Below are 9172 nucleotides of genomic sequence, written 5' to 3'. Positions count from 1 at the left end.
CTCACCCCTAACTGCTGCAAAGTCATGCACCAGTGAGAGTGGCAGTAAAATGTGGCTCGCCACACTGCTCAAGAAAATCTTCCAGAACAAGAAAAATAGCTTAAACTGTTAGCCCGACCTCCAAACTCCCCAGATCCCAATCCGGTGAGCAACAGTGGAAAGCACAAGAATCAGACCAAGGAGTCCCCACCCAGCAAACCACAGGAACCAAGGGTCCACTGCCAACATCCCAATGTCAGACACCGCCATTGTATACATGTATGTGTAAGCATGTTCATGGGAATATTTATGTATTTTTTTTAAGATCCACTGTATTTCCAGTCCTCTGATACAAAGTAATGCTTTTGTTAATTGAAAAAATGAAGAAAATGCATAAAAAAGCCTTATGAAACCAAAGAATCAACCTCAGCATCTTCTTGTTGCTAACACACCACGTGTTCTCCTACTGGGAAAAAACACTTTGGTCCAAACTATGTGACTGTCTGTCAGTTCAAGGTTTAATAACATCTTCAGTGTGATAAAAGCACGATCTGCAGCCAGATTGTAAATTATGACTTCCACAATCTCTTAATTTTTGAACTTTGTCACTATCTTATCAGTACTGCATAGTTTCTCATCCTATAAATGGATAAACAAGGTCGCCCTGACTTCAAGCTGCTCAACGACCTTGTAAAATTGAATCCATGTAGGTTTTCATTAAGTGTTTTAGTAGGCCAGAAAATAGTGCTTAAATGTTTTTGTGAAGGCAGAAAAAACATGTTTCACTTTTCTGTGCACTAGTGAATTGTTTGTATATGGCACAATCTGTTTACTCACCCTTCCCTTCTTGCCCTTCTGTGTGGTTTTTTTTCTCATTTATCTGTTATTTGTATCCTTATCTCTTTCTTCCCATTGACTATGACAGTGGACTTTATCACAGTATGGCATCTTGAAGGATGTTTCCATTTCTAAAGTGCATCAGGAAGGGAGAGAAGTGGAGGAGCTTTAACTTGAGACTCTATGAGGAAGGGTTTTTAACCTGTGAAGTCATATATGTCCTTTTTTGTCACATTGTGTGAAGTTAATTAAAAGTAAGACAAAATATAAAGATGGTCTAAACACTGTCACATCTGAGATCATAAAAAACAGACAATACAGCTGTTCCAAATGTAATTGATATGGCTTTAAAACGACTTCCGGAAAGGAAGGCTGTGTCATTTTGTTCTGTTGCTTGCATCTATGATGGGAGGGACCAAGATGTGAGGAGAGGGTTTGAGGAAAGGAATGAAAGAAGTGAAAACTGAGAAATGTATATGCTCCACCCGTGTCCTGTTGTCTTCCCCTGTCATCTGCCACATTGTCCTCATTATTGTGCACGCACTGTTTTCCGGTAATCCTCGCCTCATGTTAGACTTCCTTTTTGTCTCTGACCCAATTTTGTCTCTGTTTTTTTTCTTTGCTTGTTTCTCCTGGGGTTTTTTCACCTGTTTACTGTATACCTGACTCAGCTTTACTACAGTAAAGGGTTTTTAACTTTCACCTGATCTCCCTGGTCACCACAGATAATATTCATTACAGTGACTCTTGTTTTGTTGTTCTACAGATTAATCTTGTCACATGAAATCACACAGATATTCACCAGGGGGAGGTATAATCTCAAACATAAGAGACTGAGCTCTGGCCAGCCTGACCGACACATGCAGGTTCACATAGCTTTTGTCTTTGTAGAAACCCCTAGCCGAGTTCATCAGTAAACGCAGCTGCAATCCAATTTTAGGATCCTCAAGTATGTGAGAAACAAATATAGCAATCCGCCTGCTGCCTGCTGTTAATGTGACAAAGCAGCCTACAGGCTCTGGTTTTAATGCCAATAATGCTCCACTGACTATATTTATAATCATGCTAGTTCTTGTTAATCTATAACAAGTTCCTGGCAGTGTGCTCACACCGAGACAGCTGATGATTAATCGGTTTAATGTTTACAAGCTTAGCTAATATTTGTGAGTAACTATAATCGTGACTGAGGCTGAACTCTTACTAAAGTATCACAAAAGTCAGATTCAGACTCTGATACACTGTCAACCACAAAATTTAGCAGAAAACAAAACATTAAGGTAACCGATTAAAGTGGAAAGTTTTGTTCTATAGTCCTTTGCATTTTTTAAAATATTAGTCAAAAGTAGTGTATCGCTATGATTTCGTTACTGTGGACAGGCACAAGTAACAACTATGCAATCTCAGATTAAATACTGCCATTACTGATACGAAAACATGTGTTTAGCACACTAATTTGCTATTTTACTAATGCTGATGCTAATGATAGCCTTTTAGATCGGCGTCTGCACTGGATTGCAATGTACAGTGACGACAAATCACATTAGACCACTGAAGAAAAAGCATTTTGCATCTGAGACAGCCTTATCTTACCCAAGCTTTATTATGGCAGAAAAGTAAAGGAGCAGGCATCCAAAAAAGATCTACCTATTCAGCTAAGCTGCAAAATGTACTATTAAAGGAATGCTCTGTTTTCAATGTAAAATACATTACAATAGATAGAGTTAAAGAGGACCAATTATGCTCATTTTCAGCTTCATATTTTTACACTTAGATTTCACTGGAGTAGCTCTGAATGAGTCACTGTTTAAATATTCTTTGTTTATCTTATGCTGGGCCTTGGTGGAGCCCCTCTCCACTGTTCACTTGCAGTTCATAAACCTTCTGATAACAACAAATGTTAGCTCCCTTTGCTCTCCCTTTACCCGAATTTCCTTCTCATTGGCTGTCCCTTATAAAGAGGTTTTATCAGCAGGGGTGTTTGGAACACACAATATGTTAACTAATCTCCTATAAACTTATAAGGTTTATACTTACATTATAAACCTTATAAGTTTATAAGGTTTATAATGTAAGTATACATCTAAATGTCTCCAATTACTTTGGACCTTGTGCTATAATCTGTTAAATGCTCTTGAGAAGAACACGGGTGGCTACTTGCTAGGCTGACCTATAAATAAGAGACTGCAGACATCAGTCTCTTTGTTTGGCATAAAAAAAAGTAACAAAGTAAGAAGAGAATATTTCTAAAGCTTTTTGATCACCATCTTCACTTTTTGTTGATCCCCCAATGGAAGTAAAAAGAGATCAAATTGTGGTTTTATGAGGGGGTCTCGTGTTTGACTGTTTCTTGACTGACGTCACATAACCTTTGATAAAAAACACGACTTGGTGCTTTACAGGCTCTATAACACACTGATTTTTATGTGTGGTAAAGTGTTGAAGTTCCCCTTTAAAATAAAAAGATGATATGAGACTGTGCAGCAAGAAGCTAAATTCAACACGGCAAAGGGTCAGTGTAAAGTCAGAGGACACAAACATGTTGAAAGCAAATGAGCATATTGGGAAACTTACTTCTTTAAATTACTTAATTTGTTACACACACACACAGCTTGACCAGCTATTAGCCATTAAAAATCAGGAAGAAATCAGGTTCGGGCCAAGCAGAAGGCTGTGTACAAGCAGTTTCAGGAAGATGAGAATGAATGCATGTCAGCACTGCTGCACATTTCAGGCTCTCAGCACATCTGTGCGTCTCTGTTAATTAGCCACATGTTCTCAGTTAGGTATTGTGCTGTCATTCAAGTGCTTGTTGTTCCACATTTAACTCTTGGCAGTGTTTGGAACAACACGTCTGCTCTTCCAGTGGAAACATGATGCTGCGTAAGAGACAGAGTTCTTTCTATGGCCTCTTTCAGTTGAGATTGTATCAAGCTATTGTAGTGCTGCTGACTTACTCTTTGTTCTTCCTGTGAGTCAGAGTGGGATGGCCAAGAATTCATTTAGTAACGTAGGGTAAGGAAGCTGATCTGCACAGGACTTTTGTCCCTATAAATGAAACTTATACGAGATGGAGTAAAAAATCACACACACACACAAACACAATAGAGTTAAAATGTGTAATGTTTAATTATTGCAGATTGCACAATATTTCTTTTATTAAAATGAAAATGTGCAGAAATGAAACGTTTGTTAAATCAAAGTAGTAAGATGGGTCTGATTTGTTTTTATCTGTTGATTCAAAACAGATTTTTAAGACTTTAAAAATCCCTAAAACATTGCAGCAAAGGTGTTTTTTAATGCAGAATAGTACAGTTATTCTTTTCTCCTTCATTTAAAATCCAGACACTGATCAGCGTTTAGCAATACTGGCTTTAAGTTACTACATCATGCAGGAAGTTGGACCAGGATTGGCCTCCAGTCAAGTCGTGACTAGACTGGTAAACATCTTGACCTCTCTTTTTTTGCATGAGCTCAGAGTCCTTTTCCTCTATTAGCAGATGACCTAGTAAAGAGTCTTTTTTGTTAAATTCTGTGCAGGTAAAACATCGAAGTGACATGACAGAGAAAATGCAGAAAAACATTTTGATGATCACGAATTTCAGTATAATTGAAATCCCAAAGGGGACATTTCTGGTATAAAGATAACATAAAAAGTCTTCTGTGTTCTGTCCACATTAATGACGATATATTGCTCGGGATGATAAACATGGTTAATCACACAAAGCTGTTAATTTAGCTTCATATTATTTATCTACCGACCACTTTTCTCATATATATGCTGTAAACCAAACTTTAAAAACTGTCTAGGCTGGTTGAAGCTGAGTCATCGTGTTCCTGATTTATGGTAAAGCCCTATTAACTCTGATCTTGCCAGCAGCTACAGCACCACATTCCCAGACCAGAATATCCAACATTTCCTTTAGAAAAATAATGTACAAGTCATTGTGTCTCGATTGGGCGTCACCGCTGTCTTGTTTCCTGACGATAGATTTACAGGCAACTTAAATATTCATAGTTTCCACTCTGCCCCCCTTGTAGCCTCCAGTGGTCAAACATTTACAGTTGGTGTGAATCACAGTTGTCACTGATTCACATCCTGGGGTCCGCACAAAGCTGGAGTCTCTCTGAGAACAGAGGTGGTGTTTTGAGCTGATGCTGATTGACAGTTAGTTTACTTAGTTAATTCATTTATATACTTTGTGAACATTCAGCACAATTAGAGATCAGAGTTTAACAGAAAATCAGGTTTCAGAAGAGTGATTAGGAAAACGTGGTGCTTTGCATCTATTTCAGTGGACAATCATGAATTTGATGAATGAAAATCAGTTTTAACAGTCAATCCTGAGGAATCCTAAACTGCAAGCATACACTCACTGGAAGCTTTATTAGGCATACCTTGCTAGTTCCAGGTTGAATGCCCTTTGTCCTTAAGAACTGCCATAATTTACTTAAATACATATAAAGATAACATCAACAATGTGTTGAAAACATTCCTCAATTTTGGTCCATACTGACACGACAGCATCACATCAAGGTGGCTGTAGCTGAGGAGGTAGAGCAGGTCATGTACTATTCCCTGGCTGCTCCACTCTGCATGCCAAAATTATTCTTGGGTATCCATAGTGCAAAAAATATCTAACAAAAACTCAATGCTATCTTTGTTTTTGTTCCTGTCTTATTTCCATGCACACAGCATTTCTTTGAGTCTTCTTTTGGAAAATCTGTTGATAGCTTATTACAATCCAAATAATAAGCATTCCTGTACACATGAAAAAATGTATTAAAATGGGAACTGATCTGCCATTAAAAACTCCTACTGTCTGCCTCTATCAAAAGTCAAATTGCTTGCAGCAGTATAACTGAAAGCAGTTCCACAGCCTTGGACAAACTGGGCAAATTCAGTTTTATTTGGAGCATACTGCTACCCTTACTTCTTGTTTCTCATGCGTTGACAAATATCAGACGGGTGGAGTAGATCAGGTCTGCCAAGTAGAGGATGAAGTTGACACCGGTGAGTACAGCCACTGTCATGCCCTTATCCCATGAACACAACCCCAATTGTGTGTTGCAGTTGTATGGCCTATTTTTATTCCCACCGTGCCTGGGGTCAAAGTTGAAGATAGGCCAGATGATGGTTGCTAACAGGTAGAGGACCACAGCCAGCATGGCGTAGGCTGACAGGAACCGGGGGAACGGGAAAGGCAAGCACCCGGTACACTCGCCAATACAGAGCAGGATGATGGCTGCTGACAGGATGAAGCAGATGCAGTACACGGCCATGCAGTACTTCAGTGCATGGTGATGGTCGTACAACACGGGATCAGTCACAAAGACAAAGATGATGCAGGCCACGAAGGTCTCACAGACTTTCAATAGTCCAGGTCCTGTGGCCATGTAGCCGGCCACCTCACCTGGACGTGCCTTGCTGATGCTCACCTCGCTTATGTAAGCAATGGTAGCCAAGCAAGAGAAGACGGCTACTATGATGCTGTAATCGCGGATTGTACTGGGGCCCATAGAACCTTTGAGGAAGTAGAGTGGGAAGATGATAGAGGCGGACAAACAGAGTAGGGCAGCGTAGCAAGCAAAGGTGATAGGGAAGTTCTTCCAGGAAACAGGGACTTTCGTCTGCAGACCGAAGAGCTCCACCAGAATCACGAGCAGAGTGCCGGCAAAGCTGAAGGCCCAGCAGAAGATGCACCAGTCTCCGGTGCCGGGGATGATCCTGGCACCATGCACAGCCACAGAGAATGCCACACAGGAGAAAGCCAGGGCTGCCAGCCGTGTCCACAGCAGAGGGTTGAAGTGGAGGACTATTGCCATGATGAGAGGTGAATTGGGCGATGAGAGAAGCAGAACAGATTCCTCCTATTTGTTGGAGTTTCCTCTGTCAGGCAGAGAAAATTGTAAGAAAAAGAAAATGATTAGTGGTATTCTAGAGTCTGATGCAACTTTTTATGGCTCCAGATGAAATACAAGCTATAACTATGTGAGGCCAGCAGTCTGTGCCCAAAGAGAGTCAGTCCTCCTACATAATAATTTCTGAGTGAAACAATGATGCCTTTGTATTTTCATGAATGGCTAAAACAAATGAAATGGTGAAAACACAAAGTGAAACTGCAAATATGACATCACTGTGATCAAACACATCACAACCCATTTGCATCTGGTCAAATCAGCTGGTAAACACACCAGCTTTTATTTCTCTGGTAGTTTATGTCATACAAGCTTGTATTAAACCCTGGATGTTTCCATTGTGACAGGTAAATGTGTATATTTATTGACTCATATTACCAATTATTTTCCTATGTGTGTGTGTCACACACTTAATATTAAATATCTATACCAGATTCTGCAGCTTCTAATAAACTTTGACATATTTCAGTCTTGACTTACAAGGGGATTGACTCACATTGTGACATGACAAAGCTACACCAACAGGGTGGCTAAAAAAAGTTTAGAGTTAAATAAAATGTTCAAATTGGACCATACAGGAGCTTTAAATAAACCAAAGCATAAAAACATGAAAGTAACACACAAACATCTGTTAATCATGTGGTTTTATTGAAACACTGGAATACATTTTCCTTCAACACTGATGCGGTTTCCACACTTGAAACAGCAAAGTATAAAAAATGTAAAGACTACAATCCTAAGAGCATGTAGACGGAGTGAAACCTTTTTTAATAGATTTCTATGAGCAGTACCACACAAACTGACATAGCATTAGTAGGTTCTTTGATATTTGGAGACACCAGAAATATAAACACACAATGAAAACATTAATGCGTGCACTTTGACTATATGCTTTCCTTGTTTTTTTCAGATATGTTCTTACAATAGATTGTAGTTCGCAGACACACACACTCCATAACAAGAGCAAAACCTAGGCTACCAATCATCTTTAACATCATGTAAACCAATTCATAACTTCTTTAAATCATTGAAGTGTTGATATCATGAACTTAAAAAAAGAATAATTGCCAGAACCCAAAAACTCAACATTATTGTTGTTTTTATTCCACTCTGTCTTTTCTACATGCACACAGCATTTTTTGAATCTTCCTTTGGAAAATCTGTTGACAGATTACTACTATCCAAAGCATCCCTGCATACATGAAAACTGTATTTTCTGTATTAAAATGGGAATTGATTTTTGAGTAATATCAGCAGATTCCAGCAATCACATTCAGGTCTCTATATAAAAGATAAGAGTCTATTTGGGTGACTGGAAGCCAATATATTTGCCATTTACATGCCCCAATACATGAACAGAAAGTCATATCGTTGTATGTGTAGACACAACCACTAACTTGCTTCCAACTCCTCCCATCTCTTTCTCTCTCTCTCTTTCTCTCTCTCTCTCTCTTCCTCTCTAAGAAATTCAGTCATGCAGTATACTTCACACAAAATTAAATTCGGCAAGGTTTCAGGGCTAATTTCTAAAGTTTCAGGCCAAAAAGAGCGCAAGATCTGTGTTTTGACCAGCCGAATATGTCAATCTTTGCCTATGAAAAGCTTCATTCATGGTTTGAGCACACTCTCTTTTGAGTTTTTTAAAATGCATGTCCATATTTACTACTGCACAGTTACCTTGGGCCATAGGGCATGCTTTTCTCCTTCTGTCTAGTTCTAGCAAAAGTCAAATCATATCATTTTCAGGGTAAATTTCAAACAACAAATTGAGTCATACAGGATTTGTCTCAGCTGTGCTATCATGCTAAAGTTTGCTCTTTAGCCTCCTATCACGACTTGTCCTCTAGTGATTCCATTAAAGTGACCAGAGTGCTAAACTGAGTATGCTTGCAGCAGTAACAGTGACAGCAGTTCCAAAGCCTTTATCAAACTGGGCAAATTCAATTTTATTTGGAGCATACTGCTAGCCTGACTTCCTGTTTTTTAAGCATTGACAAATACTAGACTGGTGGAGTAGATCAGGTCTGCCAGGTAGAGAATGAAGTTGATAGCAGTGAGTAGAGCCACTGCCATGCGCTTATCCCATGAACACAACCCCGATTCTGTGCTGCAGCTGTATGGCCTATCTCTATTCCCACCATGCCTGGGGTCAAAGTTGAAGATAGGCCAGATGATGGTTGCTGACAGGTAGAGGACCACAGCCAGCATGGCGTAGGCTGACAGGAACCGGGGGAACGGGAAAGGCAAGCACCCGGTACACTCGCCTATACAGAGCAGGATGATGGCTGCTGACAGGATGAAGCAGATGCAGTAGACAGCCATGCAGTACTTCGGTGCATCATGACGGTCGTACAACACGGGATCAGTCACAAAGACAAAGATGATGCAGGCCACGAAGGTCTCACAGACTTTCAATAGTCCAGGTCCTGTGGCCATGTAG

General features: G+C 39.7%; 2 protein-coding genes across 2 annotated transcripts in view; both read right to left on the bottom strand.

Moving 5' to 3' along the window:
- Positions 1 to 3939: 3939 nt before the first annotated feature.
- Positions 3940 to 9172, bottom strand: part of myadmb (myeloid associated differentiation marker b) — a 21262-nt gene continuing 16029 nt past the window's right edge. The window contains exon 3 of the mRNA XM_005918113.3: positions 3940 to 6517. Within this exon, the coding sequence (XP_005918175.1) occupies positions 5758 to 6517 (760 nt within the window). The 3' untranslated portion in view covers positions 3940 to 5757. The remainder of the gene's footprint in view (positions 6518 to 9172) is intronic.
- LOC121814219 (myeloid-associated differentiation marker homolog) lies at positions 6524 to 9168 on the bottom strand. The gene has a single exon (XM_042219077.1). It carries the CDS (start codon positions 9166 to 9168, stop codon positions 8716 to 8718), a length of 453 nt encoding a protein of 150 aa, XP_042075011.1. The 3' UTR covers positions 6524 to 8715.

This window comes from Haplochromis burtoni, unplaced genomic scaffold (genome assembly GCF_018398535.1).
Source record: "Haplochromis burtoni strain Fernald_Lab_line unplaced genomic scaffold, NCSU_Asbu1 Contig_27, whole genome shotgun sequence".
In the NCBI taxonomy this organism is placed as follows: domain Eukaryota; kingdom Metazoa; phylum Chordata; class Actinopteri; order Cichliformes; family Cichlidae; genus Haplochromis; species Haplochromis burtoni.
Note: the sequence above shows the minus strand (reverse complement) of the source record. Positions and strands in the feature narration are given on the sequence as shown.

What these genes read in the sequence shown, in the direction of transcription:
- LOC121814219 (XM_042219077.1), bottom strand. Translation starts at nt 9,168, where the DNA reads ATGGCCACAGGACCTGGACTATTGAAAGTCTGTGAGACCTTCGTGGCC.